The sequence below is a fragment of the Taudactylus pleione genome, unplaced genomic scaffold, assembly GCF_031769625.1.
Source record: "Taudactylus pleione unplaced genomic scaffold, aTauple2 ptg000086l, whole genome shotgun sequence".
NCBI classification, from domain to species: domain Eukaryota; kingdom Metazoa; phylum Chordata; class Amphibia; order Anura; family Myobatrachidae; genus Taudactylus; species Taudactylus pleione.
Window position 1 is genome coordinate 3,546,465 of NW_028284488.1, and position 23,833 is coordinate 3,570,297.

Here is a 23,833-nt window from a genome sequence, read left to right on the forward strand (position 1 = left end):
CTCAATGTTATCGCCCAAGATCGCATTGAAAAATGTGATTTTACCGTTGCCATGTATCAATCGGCACCCGCGGGTCCAGGGGCTCTGAAAGTGCTCTAAGGGCTGCCAAGGTTGCCATTGCCAGAGAGGCAACCTCCAAAGGCTAAAATTGCGATTTGTAGCCCATAGGCTACAGCGGGCTACTGCCATCTTCAGATGGCATTAGCTGTGGGGGCCAATCTCCGGTATTCATCGCATTCTGGAAGTTGGTAAATACGCCAGCATGGCATCCCTCATATAAACCTATGGCTGTTGTGGCTGCCAGCGGGAATGGAGGGATCAGAGCAGGTATCGGAGATATCTGCTGCGGTCCCTCTGTCATACATTCAGAGGGTACTATATATTTGAGGAGACATTTCCCTATTTATTCCCTGTGAACGAGCAGATAAAATGTCTGTCAGTCGTCCGTGGCTGGTGTCGAAGTCAAATAATTGGTTATGATCGTTTATAATTATTATCTGACGATCTAGTCGTTTATGGGCTGATAAAGAGTAAATCGGACGCTACTCTGCGTCGGAAGCAAGCCGATGTGCACAAATTCGTATATATATATATATATATATATAAAAATATATAATTCAAGGTTTAGCCAACTGTGTGAGAAGCAGGAGTATGTCTGTGACAAGTAATTAAAAATACACAAAGATACTGTGAGTGTTTGCATATATATTGAGAAGCTCCACATACAGATACAATATGTCTGTGGCAATTGAAGTGTAACATAGACACTGATATGCTCAGAGGTAGTGTTCTGAATGTAGAGTTAGAAACAATTGTCAGAAGTTTGATTAGCATTAGCAATTGTATGCCTTGTGTCCAATGCTGATGTGGTTAAGAAGAACCGACAATTGTATTTTAAATAAGCATAAGAAAGCCTTTGTTAAAGTTACCAGACTCCTTGACTACGGCCAAGGCTTGCTCCACCTGTGAGCAGGACAAACTTAATTTTATATGACCTTTTGTAATTAGATTCAGACGGATATAATATCAAAAATACCAGTTACTGAATAAAGCTATATATATATATATATATATATATATACTAACAATACTGGATCAGAACCTCTATATACCCCTGCCTATACCTTCTAAAATCCTACCTATAAACCTCTAAGAATGACGCTGATTTGCGTACGCAGTCATACAATAGAGACTCCAGACTCAGAACATGTGGTTCCGAAGCACAAAGTATTATTCAAGTAAAAGTACAGTCAGTTACACGCTATTGATCCAGACACAATTAGACGCAAAGGAAATATACAAACCCAAGTACAGTATACATACGCAGCGCTTCCGGACCCGAAGATAGGCATCAGCAAGAGACCCCTCATCATTCAACATACAGCACGAAGACTAAGAACCCAGCGTTTGAGCACACATATTTATACCCCCTCAGAATAGAATGGACAATAGAGAAGTTTGTTGCTGATGTCATTGATTCCCAGGGGAGAAGCATCTGTTACAGAGCATTTAACAGGCTGGTTCAAATAGACTCTCCCTGCCTCTAACAGCTGGGGGTCTTCCCTTCCCACCCCCAATGCTGCATCCTAACAGTTGTTCATAAAATATACATTTTGTTGCTTGTAGTCTCTGCGGTCCATACGTTGAGAATGCATGATGCGATCACACCGATAGTACCAGAATTCTGTTGAAAGAGTATGCATCAGTACGAACCCAAACACAGCTTTCTTCGCATGTACAGAACCTTAGTTATCAAATATCTTTATTTCACAGCATTTAAACTAACTGAACCAACTTAAATCATATACTTTAAAGCTTACTAAACCTTATGTGTGAATATGTAATGTGTGAGTATTCTGGGTTTGATATAAGGACGCTAGTTAACTTGGGGCAGATGCGTGCGCATAAAGCTAATAAAACAGCGGTTTCATACAAAGTCCTATGCATTCGCTAATATGCGACCAGTTAACAGTGCAATTGTGCGTATTAATGTGTGTATGAGAAATGGTGAAAAGATGCAATCGCATGTTGCTATTAGTAATATTGCCACATGTACTAAAGTGTGTTTATCTAAAATGGCGTCTTGCGGCCAGTCGCAAGATGGCGTCGCTGCAATCCAATTTTAAACAGATCTTGTCTCAGCCAATTATCCAGCTTCGACAATATATATATATATATATATGTATATAATTTTAATCTATGACACAAACACTAATGCACATTTGCACACACATGCATACACATAGACAATCGCATTTGTGTATCCCAAATGCGAACACAAAGACGCTCTTATGCTTACGCACATACCCACTGTAACTATTTTAATATGAAGACGCACAACGCACATTAGTGTATGTAAGATAAAATGCACAAACACACAGTGCATAATTGCGTTGTGCACAATACATACACGCACCGCAACATTTGCGCTGTGCTCAGACGCACAACGCACTTATGTATTTCTATAAATATCTCACTATTACTTATTCAAGCACATATAGAAAATGTTTTGTTAGACAGTCATTATGGTATAAAGTGTGCATATATGATATTTAAGGTATACAACATGGTACACATGGCATGTTTGGTACTATACTGACACCCTGTTTATTTCCAGATATTCAAATCTATCAGAAACGGAGTCGCAACTTGCGTTCGATGGTTATGGATTATAGGAAATTATTGGTTAGAATGTATACTATGTATGTAGTGTCTTAAACCAGTTAAAGAAAGACAATGTTGGAGAATTGAGACATACCCCTAGTGACAACATATGAACTATCCTATGAACTACGGCGTACTACAAAGACCAAGAGCAAGAACTAATGGAATTATGTTTGTCTGTCTACAATGTTGTTATCATGAGCTGTAGGGTATATAACCTGTGTCCCGGTCCCAGTCAGTAGCCATTCTCTTGGATGACCACAGACCTCAGGATTGACGACTGTATACTGGGATGGGTGCGCATGCGTATGTATCAAGCTGTACCTTTTGTAATTACTTGCTTCTTTGCGCTAATTGTTTAGATCAAAGTGTGTATTATCCTTTATGTGAATAATATAACTTTTGTGCTTTGGAAACACAGCTGGGCTGGAAAGCAATTATTTCTTATGTGACTTGCAGCGCTAAAAGCGACTAGCGATTAAGGGGTATTCATACTGGGCATACACTGCTCAATGCGGCTGACTTTCACTTTAAAATGATCAGATCAAAGGGGCACGCTGGACAATCTGGCATGCCCGACCAATTGATATTTTTGAAACAAGAATACGATACACAGGTCTGGCATAAATGAGGACAGAAATAAAAAAGTAAACATAAAACAGGAGTTACAAGAGACCACACAAAAACATAATGTATAAATTAAAAGGAGAGACCTAAGGCATACTTGCCTACACTCCCGGAAGTCGCGGGAGGCTCATGATTTTACGGGTAAACCCCCACACCCCCGGAGGTGTAGGCAGATCTCCCACATTCTGCCCACTTACTAATGAAGCGGGCAGGATGGGGAGATTTAATAGGGAATTTGCAGGTCCGTGAGGGGCGAGGCTAAATGGCGCATTTTGCATCATTTAGCTCTGCCCCCTCCTCTCAGGTTCGCGAATGGTGGACTCTTCCATGAAAGGGGCAGGACCTAATTGCATCATCATTCTGGCCCCGCCCACCCACTCACCCCCGAACCAGACTTTAGCGGTAGCTCTTGAGGCTGCTCCCGGAACGGATGTCTATAAGGTCGGTAAGTATGGACTAAGGCAACCATACAACAGACAATCAAGAGTCAGCAAGTAATATTATACACATAGCCCACAAGTACCTAAACCCCATATGACATAATATCAACAAAACTGGTGTACGAAGGCACCACTCAGACCAGCACAACAGACAAACAAGCAATCAGTAAAGGTACGCACCAGCAGAATGAAAACAAAGCTCCAGCTTGTAAAGAGGATGAAAGTATTTTTTATAGAAACGAGAGAGAGCTTTAATAGGAGGATCCTACGAACAGCAGCGAGGATCTCTTAAACGGAGCCAGCAGGGAAGATGGCAGCTGCACACAGGAGGTCTGGACAGTGAGGCAGTCTCACATGGCACTGGAAGAAAACAGCCGCAGGTCAACAGCGAATCTCAGTAGTCAGCCCAGAGAAACCAATCGCCGTGTGTAACCTCCACAGTCAGTAGGAAAGCTGGCATGAGACCATGTCAGTCAGGCTTCTGCAGCTGGTTGAGGCCCCAGAATGGAGCAGAGCAGCAGGGAGTGTCACACCGCCACAGGAGCCGACATAATCACCTCCAGGGCAGCAGGAGATCAGATGATGGTAAGAGGTTGAGGGAGTCCTCTGAAGGTGACAGGATGTATGTGATGGATATACAGGCTGGGGAGAACCAAGAGGCCCTACTCCATGCCTGTCCAGGCCACGCCCCCCTCACATGGCACATTTACAAGTGATGGTTGTGGCAATATAAACTAAAATCATAACGATGACAATGTAAAAGTCTCTTTGCCGGGAAATGATGTTTCTAGAAAAGAAAGGAGAATTGTTAAATAGGTCTGTGTTTTTCATAGCAATGTACAGAACACATGAACGGACTATATGAAGTAGACACTAAATGCACCAATAATATATAATAAATTCCAAGCATAGGTTGAGAAAATAATTACCCTATGAACATATAAAACAGTTTTGTATATAAGATATGTTAGAATTCCTTTACAAAGCCCATTGTTGCACTCATCGGCGGTGATGCATTGCTGAACTGAAGTCCATTTGCAGAGTGTATCTTGTTTTCTCAGCGCACATGTTCTGGAACTAAGGACCCTATTTACAGAGACGTAACCCCTTTTAGCACTCGCTAATGAGGTTATGTCCTGCTTTCAGTATTTAACAAACAGCGGTAAGCTGTCACTGTACTGCTTATGTCATCTATAGATGGCGATAGCGATATGGACCCTATTGCCGGCAATGGGGAACCAGCAGCAGCCTTCCAGGCATCGGTCAGTCCTTGCTGGGTGTAGGTGTAATGCGCACGTGCAGACTGGACATCGTACAGGACATAACAGCATGTCACTGGCAGTGATAGTGGAGGATGCCGCAGAGGAGAGGGACGTCGCTGGACCTCGCCGAAGGTTAAAGTAATGTTGAATACCAACGGCATATTTGTTAGTATCACTGTAATAATAAACTAAATATGCTGCTGGTAAAAAGGATCATTATTAATTGGGGTCCTATGTGTACGTAACTACAGATAATGCAGAGCCGTACGCATCTCCCACATCTCCAGTGGCAACTGAGTAATCATAACTGGGGTGATGTTATGTGGGGTAAGTTCAAAGAGGATGTACTGACGGCATTGCAGGCTACTCAGAATTGCACCAAGGCTGGGGCTGAGCAAGTGTGCACAGATTATGAGGACAGCTATGCAATGGGTGGTCCAGCCACAGAGATGAGTGCAATGCTGCAATTGGTGAGTATAGGCATTTAGTTCTGTGCACGCAATGCGGGAGCTATTATGGCCGACTTGCAATCAGCGCTGCATCTGCCCCAGTGTGTGTAATTTATGAGACCCCAGACATAAAGTTAATAATTTCTAATCTAAAGAAAGAAAAGGACAACCTAAGGTATATAAATGCACAATGTATGTAATGGTCATGAGGTAGAAATGGCTACAAACATACTGTACACTGTATTACATGTAACATTAGCAAAAATTACCTTATGATTTCCTCGTTGGTTCTTTGGATGGAATGTAATTCATTATACAGGTCACCCAGATCTGCCACCTTCTGTCCACATCTGGTGCTGCGGGTGGGAAGTTGTTCATTCACCTTCTGAACACGTCTGGGGTTGCGGGTGGTTAGTTGTTCTGAAACAGCAGCAAGAATACACTTATTATACTGGGACACATTGTGTGTTATGTGCAGGCCAGAGAGCCCAAGATGATGATGATGTTCTGCTGCATGTATGCAATCCTGAGTACGCAACTGTAAGTGCTTTTGTCAATGCTCATACATGGAACACTTATTCCTATCTGTAACAGTGACTGTCTAATATACACAGATCACATCACTGCTACAATGTCAGCCATTACTACAGGGTTGCCTACCCTCCCAATTCGGGCGGGAGCCTCCCGATAAACGGGTGCAGCTCCCGCCCCCCCGGAAAGGCAGGCAAGCCTGCCGCCGATCCCCCGACCCCCCCTCCCCTTTACCTGATAAACCCCCACAGCGGGGGGGCCGCTGACACGATTCGCGTCATTTTGGCCCCACCCCCTGCTTCGCAATGCCTTTTTTTCTGCATTGTGTAGTGGGGGCGGAGATAAAATGACGCGATCGCGTGGTCCCGCCCCATCACGCCTGCAAACTGACCTCAGCTCGTTTGGTCCGCCCCCTTTTGCCGGCCACGCCCCCTGTTCTGCCGATCTGGCTGCTCCCTCCCGGAAGGAGCAGCCAGATTGTCGGCAAGTATGCATTACTAATCTCTCACAATGGATGTTTGGTAATCCATTTATAAAATGCACCATCATATTCTGCAGTCATATTATAAATTGTTGTACAAAGAGGCAGTGAGACATGAACCTATGTACTAAATGTGAAAGGGAGAGTGAGCTGTAAGGTGTGACTGAGCAGGAGGTATTGGGAATATGTATCAGATGCAGGAAGGAGGAAAACGGGTCACGGAGCGCATGGTGTTCTGCAGTCTGGCAATAAGGACTTCATTTTTTTAGTCTCAATATAGAAGTCTTTATAACTGACAAATGTTATGAAAACAATTATCAGCAGAGCACCCCCATTGGCTGTTACTAAAGTATCTGCTAGATCCTGAGTATAAAGCTGGGTACACACTAGGCCGACAAATCGGCCGGCTAGCCGGTTGGCAGACCAGCCAACTTGGTAAGTATGCCACAAAGCATACATACTTACTGACTGACCGATTGACCAATTTGTCTGGCCACAGGGACCACTGGTGACGTCACGGTCACTGATTCCAGTGCCCAGCATATGGGTCGGTCAGTCACCCATACACACTGGCAGAGGTGCACAATATATCTAAAAGATATATCTCACCTGCTGTGCTGCGCGGCTGATGCAATATATCATAACGTTGTTCACAGTAATATCAGGTGTACACAATGGCCAACGGTCTGGACAATTTGTCGTTAGTCGGCTGAGCTAACAATCTATATTGGCGACTGTGTACACACATTACACGGCTCAGCTGGAGCCTCCAGGTAGTGTGATTTTAAAACAACACGCTCACTGTCTGAACTGTGTGAATCAGCATGAGCATGGAGCGTGCCATGATATCTGCCACACACTCCATTATTATGCCCATGTGGCCAGTCAGTGTGTTGTCTACAGGTACCGGCATGTGCAAGACTTCAGAGGATTTGCCAAACCTTGTGAACACCAGACCTCGGGGAAATAATGGAATGAGTTATAACTTCAGATATTACACCAATACTAAATTCTGTGACAGAATAATTTCTCTATTGAAAAGTGTCTAGGTCAGGAGAATAACTTTAAGCAAGTGGATTTCTGTGCATATGTTTCGGTGTATGAACTCTTACCTCCACTCCCAGAAGGTTCCTGCAGCCCAGGGTCAGTGCCATCACTCTCTCCTGTGTCCTGCTGGCCGCGCATCTGTTGGTCATACAGTTCTTTACTGTATGTCAAATTGATGTCAAATTGCAGCAAATGTAAAGCACTTACAGTAAATAAATGTAAACACAAATGCAATAGGCTTCATGACCTTGAAAGGATTTTGGAGTCTATTTAATGACACAATATCAGAAAATTTTGGGGGGCTTTTCTTGCTGAATGTTGCACCAGAGATTGCACAATATTTAGAAAGGTATAACCTGCCAGGACAAGACTAGCAAAAAAGACCTGTCCCGGCTCGGAGAAACCTCACAGGCTGTGGGCTCTCTTTGCTGTCTTACACAAATATAAATTCCTGCAACATATACCTGTAGCCCAGTACATGCGCAAATCAGGGAGTGACCCATGAGAGCATTGCATTGTGGGAGACAGCGGAGAATTATCTTTTCTCTGTACCAGTGTGAGCGCTCATAGTGCCATCTAGAGATGGCAACAAGTATTGAACAACAGATGAGGAGACCAAAGCTTCTCTCATCTTTATAAATTCTGCACCTGCAAAGCCACTATAGCTATCTATGGCGACTGCAGGAATCAGACAGGAGGATAAATCTGTGAGTTATCTGCTCCTTTCTCTTTACTATAGACAAAGAAGTGCAATATATTGTTTTCTACAGCTGCCGTCTGATCCTGCTGCTCAGACAGAGCACAAAGACTGGATTTTGCTCTATGTAACAAACTGAAAAATGATCAGTCAGGTCGGCACTGTGGGAGTATGGGGTGCGGTGGAGGTAAGTGGATCTGGGGACAGAACAACGTATCATCGTAGCATCACCCCCGCTATGCAATTTACCAGCATTGTGAAGCGGTGGGTGGAGCCACGATTGATGAGATTCAACATGAATTGCGTTATCGGCCGCCTGTGCCGCCCCCTACACTTGGGAAGGAGACAGCCTTGGCTGGGTGGTCTGAGTCTATGGGAGAATTGCCCACTTCTTCAGGTGGCCAGAAGCGCCACCAAATTTTCAGGAGCCTCCCGGCCGTTCCAGGAGGATAGGCAAGTATGGTACAAGTATGGGCTGCAGATGCTGTAATTTTGATTTACTGCAGACTGGAGCAGACAGACAAATGTTAGACATAAGTGTCTGTCACTATCACTCAGCAATAAACTGTCACTTGAAGCAATGTATGTTGGAGAATAAAGTCATGCCTCATCTTGGATCACTCATTGAGCACAGTCAAGTGCATTGGAACGGGGTGGGGGGCAAGGGTGCGGCAACTGCGGATGGTCAGGGGCTGTGCAATAGGCTGCACGGCCCCTGCACCGCACGATGGAGGAGGTGTAATGTGCGGTCTTTAAGTTAAAACACTGCACATTACACCACCTCCTTCTCCATGCGGTGCAGGGGCTGTGCAGCCTATTGTGAAGCGCAGCCCCTGACCATGCACGACCGCTGCTACTGAAAGTCCCTGGGCTGGCTATTTGGTGTGCGCCCAGATAAGAGGGAGGGATGGGAGGCCTGGAGGGGAGGGAACATAACATCGCTCCGATGCCCCTGAGCATAGCATATGCCCGTGTAACATGGATCAATAGCATGCTATGGAATATTAGCTCACCTCTCCCAGATCTTCATGTTGGTCATGTTGTTGCATCATAGATTGTTTTAAAATACTGGGGCACTTGATAGCAAACTCCAATGCATCAAACCAGCAGATACCTAGTAAACAGAGAATGAGGTCATTATAAGAATGCATACAAGTGATCAAGTGCTGGAAGTACCCAGGAACCACAAACGTACACTCTCCCCTTTAGCACACACAAAGCATATTTATAATGGGTGGAGGGTGTGCGGTGCACATGGGCCCCTGGGTCCAGGGTGGGCCACACCGCACACCTTAGTTATACTTATCTTTCCGTAAACTCCGGTGCTCTGCTCCATAGAGCTCCAGAGGAGCAGGTGACCACTCCCAGCATCCCTCATGGCGTGTGCGTCACTCGATGCGTGTGCTGAAGGGCTCCTGGGTCCTAAACCCGTAAGACCTTTTATCATAAAGAACACCTATAACGTGGAGAGCTGTCCTTTGTGATTTTTTCAAGCATATAGCGTTAGTAAACGCCATTATGCTTGCGATGAGTGGCGGGGTGCATCGCATGTATCCCGCACCCCATGTGATTTATTAAGAAAGGGCCCTGTAAACCAATTATTATTATTAAGTGTGTCTTGTGTGATTTCCGATATGTAACTAAATCTCATTTCGAGTTTAAAACTAAATTATCACTTCTGATTTTATTATAATTATTATAATGAATAGACCCCTAAGGGGTCTATTCATGATGTTAATAGACCCCTTAGGGTCTATTACTAGTGTATGGGGACAGCCGGTCATTCCGCTAGAGGAAGGTAAGCAGGAGATATCTGTGATATGATGAATGGCCCAAATACTTAATTTCTACAATTACAGGTGAAAATCTGCATTTTCACCTGCTTTTGTAGAAATTAAGTGATAATGAATAGACCCTAAAGTCACTTGATTTTCACATTTTGTATAAATCCATGTCCTTCCATCAAATTTAGGATTGGGAATAAATATCTGTCTGCTTCTCCTCAGGACGCTGCAGCCCCCATGTGTGCATCTTTGCCGGTATTACTTCTGTGACTTTATGCCAATGCCGCTACATGATCTTCCCTGGTGTACAGCCGTGTGCCTGCATGTGCCATCAATGAGATGCCCACTCTGAGCACTGCTTGCTGCGTCTTTAGACTCAACCATCGGTCGCACCATGGAAACTTGCACCAGCCCCACCAGGTAGATTGTCTATCAGAGTATGGCCTCCAATGGGAACGATTGTGATTCAGTGACACGCCCATAAGATGGACCATCTCTCTGTGTGTCCGCACAGCCACTTCCAAACATACCTGCTGACTTCTTAGTTTCCCTTCCCGAGAGAACCCAGGGGAGGAGAAGCAGGTGGGCTGTGTTGGGGGCAGGGGTGGCCAGGTTACATCATTAAGCCCTGTCCTCTTGTGGGGATTCGCTGTGAACGGCACATATTTAATTAAGGGGCAGGGACAAATGACGCGATTCTCATAGAATCACATCATTAGTCCCCGCCACTTGTGGACAGACCTTCCCATCCCAGATATTCTCCCCATTCTGCCCACTGCACTAGGAAGTGGGCGGAATGCAGGAGAAGTGCCTACTCTACCGGGGGTAAGGGGGCTACCCGAAAAATTGTGAGCCTCCTGCAAGTTTCTGGAGGGTAGACAAGTATGCCTCCCAGTCACCACACAGAAATGCCCAATACATTTTCAAGACATTTCCTAGGCCGTATATCTCAGTCGTGATTCTTTGCACATAGACTCTGGACACATGCGCAAAAGAAAATAAATCACTCCGCTATGTCCAACATCAACATTATTAGGGGAATTCAATATGGAGCGAAAACCACTTTTTTGCGTTAATATCGCACCTATGACGTCATTATCGCAGGTTTTAGTTTTATACCGTATTCAATTTCAAAGACTTTTCGCAGGTTCGAAAAGTCTTTGAAAAAAACGGGGATAACTTTTCACCACTGAAAAGGTGGTGAAAAAAAGTGCAGAATTGGGGTTTAGGGGTGCAGGCTTAAAAGAAATAGCCTGCACCCCTGGGAATGACATTTTCAAAAGAACTGTGTCAAAAAAAAAAAAAAATAGGGACACCTCAAAAAATTATTTTAAAAATTTGGGTGAAAAAAAAAAAAATAGGGAAAAAGTGTAGGGAAATAGGTTCAGGGCTATTCTGCAAGTATGCGGCAGGTGTATTCTAGAATAGGCTATTAGCGGCAGGTGCATAGTTGGCGAATTTTTAAAAACTTACTTTAGGGACATAAAAATATGCTAGTACCCACTTTCATGTACCCCAAATTTGATGGGACCACTTAAAAAAATGAAAAAAATAACCTAAGTGCTCTTCTGCATCACTTCTTCAATGTCGGGAAAAAAAACACCTGCTGCGGCTATTTAAATCCCCAACTTTCATTTACAGGCTAAAACGGGGGTACCCATAGTGATCCCCCATGTTTTTACAACTTTAGGGGGGTCCTACAATTTTTTTAAGGAAAATTTCATAACTTTACGCAAATCCCACTTTGCCAGGTCCCGTTTTCATTAGTTTCATATTGAATACGGGGATAAGCAGGCGCGCGCGCCCGATACTTTATCTCAGGTAAAAGCTCCGATATGAAACGTAAACTTCGACAGCGAAGTTTAGGTTTCATATTGAATTCCCCTATATGTCTGACTCAGAATCACGCCCAGTGTGTGCTCAGTGTATTGCTCTGTAATATAAAGGGGAAGGCACTTTCTTTATAGCAAACCTGTCCCCCTTCCCCATAGGAACATAACAGCTTACCATTCCATTCTGTTGGTGCCCGAATGATCACATAGTGGACAGGGAGAGGTAGTGTGAAGGATGGAATTGTTTCACCATTAGGCCCCTAAAAATCAGATATAATTATTTGTAGGTGATAGTCAATATATTAAGCCAACCACACATACATCATTCATATTACTGTGAATCCTATGATTTATACAATAGATCTTGTAAAATGTTTATTTGCTAAGCCAGCATGCATTACAATGTTACATGATCCTTACCATATTTCTATCTGTAGTTGTAATGTCTTACAAATGTAATAGTGTACAAAGCTCTGCTTACCGTAACACCCCATATAGATCTCTTATTAGGATGACGGAGTTTGAAGCTGAAGCCTCTCTTGCGTGATGGCCACTCACTAATATCACACGGTGTCAGGTGGATGGTGCCAACCCATTGCTGTAAATTGGGGGACTTGTATAGAATCAGCACTCCTGGTCTTAGGATGCACCAAAGTTTCATCCAGCCTTTGAATGTTCCCCGAATCTAGATGAAAACATACAATCTTTAACTAATGTGAAAATAAGAAAATCCAAATCCAAGTCACCGAACCCAAAATAGGTGTAATTGGATTGTCTTTACTATGTGTGGAAAAATAAAACTTCATATAGACTAAGCTCAAAGCAGCCAATGTTTCTGCAGGATAGTATAATTCTAGATAAAAGTAACTATACTGCAGTCATAGTATTTATTAATTAACACACATGGGACCTCATTCAGAGCCTCTCACAAAATGCGAGCGCTCGCTCTGAATGAGGGCGGCCGCTTCTATGTTCAGAGCCGGCCTCCTGGCCGTTCGCTAGGCTGTGGGTGACCACCCACAGCTTTAGCGAGCAGCCAGGTTGATGGTCGCGATGGTCAAGACCATCGCGACCATCGGGGCTTGCGACGAGACCCTTGTGGTAGGTTCTCGTCTACCGCAAGCCCCAGTGAGCTTTCAGCTCTATTAGAGCCAGAAGCTCACCACTGACATCACGAGTGATGTCAGTGGGGCTACCCCCAAACGGCAGGCGTTCCGTCGGGAATGCCTCCATTTGGCCAGCCACCACCCACCCCGCCTACAAAACGGTGCGAGCTGTCGATCACCATCGACAGCCTCCACTTTTGTAGTGAGCCCCGGAGCGAGAAAATTTCTCTCTCGCTCCGGGGCTTGCGCACACAGGGCCTCAACATCGGCTCGCTTGCGAGCGCATAGGCGCTTGCGAGCGGGTCTGAATGAGACCCATATTTTGTAGTTATTTTACAGAGACTATTTCAGTAATTCACATCAGTCCGTGCCCCAGCCGAGCTTACAATCTATATTCCCTACCACATAGTAACACATACAGGGCTTCATTTATTATCAGAAGCCAATTAACCTACCAGTACTGTACGTACAACATTCTCCAACCTACACTAAACCTACATCCTTCTGCACCAAACCTGCACACACACATATATACAGATGGATGGCCTGTGCAACTTATGTCAGTAGAACAGAAGGTTTATTTAATGTGGATTCCTCATATAATTTGGGTATATGTGCACAAGCTGATGGCAGCAAACAGCTATTCTCTCTGGGATAGTGAGTAGATGATACCGGGAGGGTGTCACAATGCTGCTTGCTAGAAAAGTGCAGTTTGGACTAACCCATGATCTAGAGAATAAATCTATTGATGTAGTGAAACCACTACACTTCCCGGTGCTAATAGTGTATAAGATAATGTAATTAGATAACACTAGCTGCAAGCAAAGGGGCTAGCTAGTTAGGACCCTGAAGGGATATGGAAAAGCTAAATTTCTTTATTTACTGCGCATAGTGGTATAAAGTAATCCTATTCAATTCAATAGATATATCAGTATATGCTTTCTATATAGACACATGAGGCTTGTATATAATTACACAAATAGGTTTTATCCACCGGCTGCTTACTGCCAGCAGTACTGTCACTGTATCATATGATCAGATCTGACAGAGATCACTGATATATCTATTGAGAATTTATTTGCTATTCACAGTAAATAAAGAATTTTAGCTTTTCCATAATCCATGCTCTATCTATACATGTACCCCAGTCTGAGATGAATCACTCAGTGCTACCCAGATTTCCCCAAACTGTCTGGTCATCAAGATACAAGAACTGTACAGTCACATGAAGCAATTGAAGCTCCCATTATTTTGGACACAACGTATATTTATACAAGATAACATTGTGCTTCTGATAAATTCAATATAAACCATAGTTTCCTTGCCACTAGAATTGTCAAGGTTTTTTTCATTAACAAATTAAGTTACAAATATCAGTAACAAAATGTTTTAGTAACAAGAAACTAGCACCATCCTGGGGGGGGGAGTGTCTAGCAGACCCCTGAATAATTATTCTAAGACTCCAGTAACATTATCTTCCCTATCCCTGTAGCATTTTCCAATCACCCTGTATATCCCCCAGTAGCATTCCCCCTGCTGTTGGTGCCCCATATGGCATTATCCCACTACCCATTTCCTATTCCCATCACCTCTGTAAACTTTGTACCCCCACTGTAGCATTACCTGCCCCCCACATACACACAGTGGCCAAAGATCTCTATTTGACATTTCAAGACCCCACCCACTCCAATGGTCCTAGATCTCCCTATTTGTGTCCCCTCCAAGAATTTTTTAAGTTTCAGAATGGCGACCTCAAGGCATTCTAAGGCGCACAAAGGACACGTATCATTGGCTATCGCAGAACGCTGATGTCACAGCCTTTCCAGGAAGGGGAAATGATTTCCTCCACTCTGAGTCTGCCAGAAATGCCCATGGAGGAGGAGAGCCTGCAGTTGTATGGGAGGCACAGTGTCAGGGAAAGACTACCTGCCTGTGGTTACACCCTATGTGACCATTCCAGGTAAGTGGTTACAGGATCATCATTCTAGTTATTAGTTATGTTTTGCTTCACCTTCAGCCAATCAGATTTCACAATTAATGATGGGTCAGTCTGGATGTTGTTGAATTTTGTATTCACCACTTTCTTCTCTTTACCAGTTTTGTTTTGGACCTGAAATTATAGCACAAAGAAGCACATTAAACAGGTGCAAAGAACAAGGGTTTTCACGTAAATACAAAAAACATTTACAGCTTGCATGCTATGACCTTGGGTAATTGCCCTTATCAATGTCAACGTTTGGGAGACCAGTAAGAACTGCCGAAGAGAACATATTATATAATATTAGGGGAAATCTCTTAAAATTCGATTCAGAACTAAGGCCCTCATTCAGAGCCGTACGCTCTGAGCAGAGCGCACGCTCTGAATGAGGGCCGGGCTCCATTTTCATGGAGCGTCCTCCTGGACGCTCGTATAGCTGTGGGTCACCACCCACAGGCTATACGAGCGTGCATTGTGATGGTCGCGATGGTCGAGACCATCGCGACCATCGAATTTGCGAGCCGGAGCCTGCGGTTGAGGTTTTCAACCGCAAGCTCCGGAGTGATTTTGGCTCTATCAGAGCCAAAATCACTCCCACTGACATCACTAGTGATGTCAGTGGGTCGGCTTTTGACGGGAGGCGTTCCCGTGGGAACGCCCCCGTCAGGGAGGCACGCCCCCAGCACGCCCACCAAAGGGGGCGTGCTGTCAATCAACATTGACAGCACGCCCCCTTTGATCGGACACAACGAGCGAAGGACTTTCCTTCGCTCGTCGCGTCTGGCGCATGCGCATGACGGAGCTCCCTCCGTCGTGTGCATGCTCAGTCCATAACATCGACCCACTTGCGAGCGGACAGCCGCTCGCGAGTGGGTCTGAATCAGGCCCTGAGTGTCCATATATAAAAATATGTTCAGTCTGGGGTGGGGTAAGTGAAGTGGAGCTAGATGTCCTTTCCCCAAATTAATAAAATATTGTTTTTACCAACAAGTATGGCTGCATATACTGTATTAAGTGGGCCTATATATCATCAATCCCCTGATTGTAGTTGTACATAATGTACTGAGAAAATGTATGACAATAGGCACACCTTGCAATGAGCTGTGACAATTGGGACAAGGGTGAGGGGTTTACGCAAAGTCAATGATTTGCTTTCGTCAGTAGTGTAATGCTCCAACAAAAGGCTCCATGGCAATCATATGGTAATTCTTTACTGTGCATGTGCTGACTGTAGAGGACCTGCATGGTCACTAGCATGGTTCAGAGTCCAGGTGTTATCACTGGGGCAATGGGGAGGAGCTTGATCAGCAGCATGCTGGGAGATCTGAGTCTTCTGTGCTGTTTCTCCTCTCTGGCAACTAATCCATGACCATAACACCAGTCACAGATGACCATATGTTTTCATTAGAAACTGCAAAAAGCTTATCTCTTCACAGTGTGATAAATAGAGCCAATTTACAGTCCCCATTACCTGTATAGGCTATGGGAACATTGGAAGCAAGCAATAATAGCGGGACTGCAGGAGAAATCAGTGATTTCATCACAGTTTTTTTCTTGTTAAATAGGAAGAAGCAGTGACAACCTATTTCATTTGCCAAAAACTCAGTAAAGTAGTCTGTTACATTTGCCAAAAAGTTGGTAAAGTGGTAATCACCTCTTGATAAATAGACCACTTAGAGGCATAGTTATCATTCAATATTTGCTGCATATGCCTCGAACACACCCATTTTTGGGTGATTTCTGCAAATATTAATTATCACCTGGAATTATGAAGGAGGGGCCATGACTGATATCTCCATATCTGCCGCACTCCCTGCATTGCTGACTGCACCTGCAGCCCCCATAGGTTTGTGGTAAATCTTCCTTCCATCATTAAACTCTCATTTGTCAGTTTTCGTCTTATCTCTAATGTCATCCCCTACACCATGGTACAGCCTATCACATACAACCTTGACCTCACACGGAGGGAGATTTATCAAAGCTTTGAGAGAGATAAAGTGTAGAGAGATAAGGTAGCAACCAATCAGCTTTCTAACTATCACTTTACTGGCTGTGGGGGAGATGTACTAAGGTCTGGAAAGTGATACATTGGAAAGTGATAAACTGCCAGCCACTCAGCTCCTGTCATGTCACAGGCTATTTGATAAATGACAGTTAGGAGCTAATTGGTTCGTAGTTTATCCCTCTCCAATTTATCACTTTCCAGTGCTTAGTACATCTGCCTCATATGTATTTGAAAAGTGTCAGAATGTGATTGGTTAGTAATTTATCTCTCTCCACTTTATCTCTCTCCAAGCTTTGATAAAACTCCCCAACAATTCCATGAGATGATATGACATGATCTCCCAAACAATCAGCAGACAAATAATCTGTGCATTTTAGGATATTAATAGTTACAGATTGTTCTATCCACATTCACTTAAAAGCTGGGACATTCCAGACAAGCAGACATTGAGGACTGACTACAAAATGGTGCTCAGTCATTAGTCACACCCATACTGACAGGAAGAGTTGGTACAGAAGTAGTAGTCACATCTGAGCGGGAGGTTTTCAGGTTTCTATCCTCATTTCAGATTGGAGACTTTTACTCAGCAGCAAACATCTCATCAACCACTTAGGGGTAAATTTACTAGTGGTGGCTTACATAAGTCACCGCTTCTCATTGTATTTAAGCAAGAAATTTAAAACAGCAAAACTACTCAAGGCAAAATGCGCTGTGTTTTGAATAGTAATAACTTAAATTTCCTGTTTAAACATGATAAGAAAGCCATTGCTTAGTAGATTTATCCCTACATCTGACTGTAGCCTATACATTATCATTACAAAAGGCTACAGTGGGAAGTCAGAGCAAGAAATTCACTTTGATATTTAAAATGTAGATGTTCTTTTAAAGAAGTCTCTGACTTTGTCTGAGATATTAAGGAAGTGCTCCTATAAATCAATTATTAATGTAAGATATTGATCTAGGATCAGTAGTTATGTCATATCTTGTATATGATCAGGGCCGGTGTAAGATGTCTGGGTGCCCTAGGCAAAGATTGACCTTACCCCAGCTCCCCGCAGCAATTGTGCGGGGGGTAAGGGGGGGTTAGGTTTAGGCATGTCCTGGGGGGACTTAGGGTTAGGACCCCCACCAGGGAAGGTTAGGGGTGGGAGAGGGGGGGTTAGCGTTAGGCACCACTGGGGGGGACATTAGTGTTAGGCACCCCCCAAGAGGGATAGGTTTAGGGTGTGGGGGGAGGTAGGTTTAGGCACCCCCGGGGGGACTTAGGGATAGCGACCACCCCGGGAGTTTCAGGATTAGGTACCACTAAGGGAGGGTTAGGGGGGGAGAGGGGTAGGATTAGGGTACAACCTTCACTGTCATTACCTTCAGCCTTCGGGATTCCGCAGTTGGGATGTGGCTAAACAGCCACCGATATTTCAATCCCATTCCATACATACATACACAGACTCACACCTATATATACACACATACATACACAGACACACCTATATACACACACACTCACACCTATATACACACACACACATACATACACAGACTCACACCTATATACACACACATACATTACATACACAGACTCACACCTATACATACATACACAGACACACACCTATATAAATACACACTTACAGTATATACAGTCACACACCTATACATATACACACATACATATACATTTTCCTCACCAAATAATGTGACAGCAGCTCCTCGTGTAGCCTGGAAGGGGGGGCGGAGCTTCTTCCATGATTGACAGGCTGGAACTCCCAGGTTAAGAGAAGACCCGAGGAGAAGGGGTGACCAAGCTACCGGCGAAACGCGCGTTGGGAGAGACGGATGCTCGTGGCTGCGCAGCACGTGGCATCCCCCTAGCAAGTTTGTACCAAAGTGGGATTATATCACTGTATTTATCCAGTTATACTACTCGTAGCGTGTACAGCTAGCGCTTTATAGCCTGCATATATTTTCATAGATATGTACTTTTACACCTATTGACTGTTTGTATTTCTGTTCCCAGGGACATCAGCACGCACCATATCATTTTCTTTTCACGCTGCTCCTCTCACCTGTTCCTTATTTCTGTGGAGCGTGAGTAGGAGACAGCGATATATGGGCATTATCATTATATAGAGTCAGTAGACAGCATTTGATTATATGCTTCAGAGATTACTGTGGTGCAGATAGCGTTTACTGTATATATTTTTTAAACTGTATTCAGTCCTATGAAGGACTTTGTTTGAACTTGAACATACCTACTAGAATTACCCCTTATATCAGAGGGGGGTTTGCGTCATATGTGAGATGTAATATATGAGGTAGCCATATCTATCACTCTGAATACCCTTGAGAGAGAGAGAGAGAGAAAGAGAGATACCCTCTTCTGTCATTGTACAGGGGCTGTGCTAGAAAAATGAGATAGAAGCTGGTTGGCTGGTACTTTATCTGTCCCCAAGATTTGATAAATCTCCCCCATTATGATGATATATTACTACCAGCAGGATACAAATATTGCATTGACAAATCAGGCAGGTTACAGACCACTGCATTGTGAGGTAACTAAGAATTTACCTTAAGAGACGCCTTTGTTGGCAGTTTGCTGGTGGTGGCAGCAGCAATGTCCTGTGTAGAGCTGGGGCATAAATCACACTCCAACTACAAATAATTATATAGACAGGGGGCACATGAAAATAAACATTGGAGAAAAGAGATAAAAGGTTCATTATAATTTGTAACAAAATAAAATATTTAATATATATAGTAAAGCATGTACTTCATTTTAAACCATATCCAGCAGCACTAAAATTGTATTACTGCATTTACCTAGTCTAAAATACAGAATTTTTCTGCATACACTTTATTAGCACTTGTCTAGAGCTTTCCGCCCCACACGTGACACCGTCTGATTCTACAATACACTTTCTGACATTCTACCTGGTTCTACAATACACTATCTGACAATCTACCTGGTTCTACAATACACTATCTGACAATCTACCTGGTTCTACAATACACTATCTGACAATCTAACTGGTTCTACAATACACAATCTGACAATCTACCTGGTTCTACAATACACTATCTGACAATCTACCTGGTTCTACAATACATTATCTGACAATCTACCTGGTTCTACAATACACTATCTGACAATCTACCTGGTTCTACAATACACTATCTGACAATCTACCTGGTTCTACAATACACTATCTGACAATCTACCTGGTTCTACAATACACTATCTGACAATCTACCTGGTTCTACAATACACTATCTGACAATCTAACTGGTTCTACAATACACAATCTGACAATCTACCTGGTTCTACAATACACTATCTGACAATCTACCTGGTTCTACAATACATTATCTGACAATCTACCTGGTTCTACAATACACTATCTGACAATCTACCTGGTTCTACATTACACTATGAGTATCTACCTGGTTCTACAATACACTATCTGACAATCTACCTGGTTCTACAATACACTATCTGACAATCTATCTGGTTCTACAGTATACTACCTGGTTCTACAATACACTATCTGACAATCTACTTGGTTCTACATTACACTATCTGAGAATCTACCTGGTTCTACAATACACTATCTGATAATCTACCTGGTTCTACAATACACTATCTGACAATCTACCTGGTTCTACAATACACTATCTGATAATCTCCCTGGTTCTACAGTATACTACCTGGTTCTACAATACACTATCTGACAATTTACCTCAGGCCTGACCAACCTATGGCTCTCCAGCTGTTGTGAAACTACAAGTCCCAGCATGCCCTGCTACAGTTTTGCTATTAGGGAATGCTAAAACTGTTACAGGGCATGCTGGGACTTGTAGTTTCACAACAGCTGGAGAGCCACAGGTTGGCCAGGCCTGATCTACCAGGTTCTACTATACACTATCTGATAATCTACCTGGTTCTACAATACACTATCTGACAATCTACCTGGTTCTACAATACACTATCTGACAATCTACCTGGTTCTACAATACACTATCTGACAATCTACCTGGTTCTGCAATACACTATCTGACACTCTACCTGGTTCTGCAATACATTATCTGACAATCTACCTGGTTCTACAATACACTATCTGACATTCTACCTGGTTCTACAATACACTATCTGACAATCTACCTGGTTCTACAATACACTATCTGACAATCTACCTGGTTCTACAATACACTATCTAACACTCTACCTGGTTCTACAATACACTATCGGACAATCTACCTGGTTCTACAATACACTATCTGACAATCTACCTTGTTCTACAATACACTATCTGACAATCTACCTTGTTCTACAATACACTATCTGACATTCTACCTGGTTCTACAATACACTATCTGACAATCTACCTGGTTTTACAATACACTATCTGACAATCTACCTGGTTGTATAATACACTATCTGATAATCTACCTGGTTCTACAATACACTATCTGACAATCTACCTGGTTCTACATTACACTATGAGTATCTACCTGGTTCTACAATACACTATCTGACAATCTACCTGGTTTACAATACACTATCTGACAACCTACCTGGTTCTACATTACACTATGAGTACCTACCTGGTTCTACAATACACTATCTGACAATCTACCTGGTTCTACAATACACTATCTGATAATCTACCTGGTTCTACAGTACACTACCTGGTTCTACAATACACTATGTGACAATCTACCTGGTTCTACAATACACACTTTGACAATCTACCTGGTTCTACTATACACTTTCTGAGAATCTACTTTGTTCTACAATACACTATATGACAATCTACCTGGTTATACAATACACTATCTGACAATCTACCTGGTTCTACAATACACTTTCTGAGAATCTTCTTTGTTCTACAATACACTATCTGACAATCTACCTGGTTATACAATACACTATCTGACAATCTACCTGGTTCTACAATACATTATCTGACAATCTACCTTGTTCTAGAATACACTATCTGACAATCTACCTGGTTCTACAATACACTATCTGACATTCTACCTGGTTCTACAATACGCTATCTGACAATCTACCTTGTTCTACAATACACTATCTGACATTCTACCTGGTTCTACAATACACTATCTGACAATCTACCTGATTCTACAATACACTATCTGACAATCTACCTGGTTCTACAATACACAATCTGACACTCTACCTGGTTCTACAATACACTATCTGACACTCTACCTGGTTCTACAATACATTATCTGACAATCTACCTGGTTCTACAATACACTTTCTGACAATCTACCTGGTTCTACAGTACACCTTTGAATCTTGTTTAATAGATAATGGATTTTGTTTTTTTCATTATGTTCCTTAAGTAGATTGTCCTTGTACCAGATAACTGTTTAAGCTACCCTAAGTGACTAGTAAGGTCACCCAGCAGAAGTAGGTAGGAAAAGGCTTACCTTGCTCTTGGACATTACAGTTGAAGACTTTTCTTCCCTTTCTTTCTCTTCATTGTTTCCTTGGCTAAAACCCTAAAGTGCAAAAATAGATTTTAACATTCAAATATAAGAAAATACAAAAAGGAGAAATTTGGGATTGTCAGCACTGGTGAAACCCAAGTGTCAGCACAAGAAAGCAGTATAAGAGAGGTGCAAATAACTTTTAAGAAATTTACCTCTTTTGCGAAAAGAGAATTTAGAGCATAAGTTATACATGGCTGTATACACATCACATGTACAACAAAATGCACAGCATGAACTGCACAGCACAAACAGCATACCATGAGCTTCATGACATCAAAATGACTACCATTTATGATCTCATACATGTAATACAAACAAAATTTGCATAATTTATGCATGTTTTTACAATGGTAAAGAGAAAGTACAGTATATCACTGCTAAATTACTATATGTCTAAAATGAAATCATTAAACATGTAAGAAGTGGTCTACCTGTGGATAAAGACACACAAAAAAAGTTTTACAAAACACCCCCAAGACACACACATATATATATATATATATATATATATATATATATATATATATATATATAAATATATATATATATATATATATATAAATTTTAAAAAATATGCTCTGAACTCAATTATATACTGTTTTGTTTTAAATGTACATTCCGGAGCAGTTTATAGACAAAAAAAATTTAAGCCAGTTTAGTTAAGCAATAAGCCACAGTTCACACCTCAAATTGGTTACTGTGAGTATGGGCCAATCAGAAGTTATGGATAACATTTAATATTGTTATTTAAGTAAAATAAGCAGATCAAAACTGTTCTCTCTGTGGAATAATGTGACAAGTAAATATCTACTGACCTATTCATCTGTACAGTTACAAACAAATGTCAGGAAAATGAAAACAGTTTAGTAAGTTATTGTGCTGTGTCTTTAGAACTTTTTTTGTCCATAGTTGTAAAGGATTGGTAGGAATACTTTCCCAATCCCCGACAGAATAGATAAGAGATGACTCGGGCACCTATGGGAGCACCCCATTTATAATATTTAGTTGTCTGCATGCATCCTCTCTCTGCTACAATGGGGTCACATATCGATATCCCTGTCCACTTGCTGCGCCCCTTCTGATCTCTGCTCCTCCTGCCTCAATGATCTCTTTCCCCCACTGACATGCTCCCACCCCAATGATCTCTGCCCTCCCCCAGAACCGACTTATAGGCACAATGGACAGCTGGCCAGGATCACATGATTCTAGGGGTATTTGAGCAGGGGTGGGCTTGGGGGGCATCTGCCCACTGTGTTGCCGCTTCCAGAGCTTCTTAGGAGGCAGGTAGAGAATGCTGTACACCCAGCTGGTCTGGTTGTGTGTAATCCACAATCAGAGCACCCGAGGAACATCTTTCTCTGCCAGCCTCCCAGCCAGCAGCACTATGCACGGAGTGAGCAGTTGCCCACCGTT

General features: G+C 42.8%; 1 protein-coding gene across 1 annotated transcript in view; it reads right to left on the reverse strand.

Annotated features, from left to right (window-relative positions):
- Nucleotides 1-4,093: 4,093 nt before the first annotated feature.
- Nucleotides 4,094-23,833, reverse strand: part of LOC148529111 (uncharacterized) — a 57,694-nt gene continuing 37,954 nt past the window's right edge. Inside the window, exons 4-12 of the mRNA XM_088468843.1 lie at nt 22,358-22,429; nt 19,472-19,555; nt 14,932-15,030; nt 12,296-12,499; nt 11,990-12,074; nt 9,212-9,312; nt 7,567-7,639; nt 5,712-5,862; nt 4,094-4,518 (exon numbers count right to left, since the gene is read on the reverse strand). Of these exons, the coding sequence (XP_088324969.1) occupies nt 4,425-4,518; nt 5,712-5,862; nt 7,567-7,639; nt 9,212-9,312; nt 11,990-12,074; nt 12,296-12,499; nt 14,932-15,030; nt 19,472-19,555; nt 22,358-22,429 (963 nt within the window). The 3' untranslated portion in view covers nt 4,094-4,424. The remainder of the gene's footprint in view (nt 4,519-5,711; nt 5,863-7,566; nt 7,640-9,211; nt 9,313-11,989; nt 12,075-12,295; nt 12,500-14,931; nt 15,031-19,471; nt 19,556-22,357; nt 22,430-23,833) is intronic.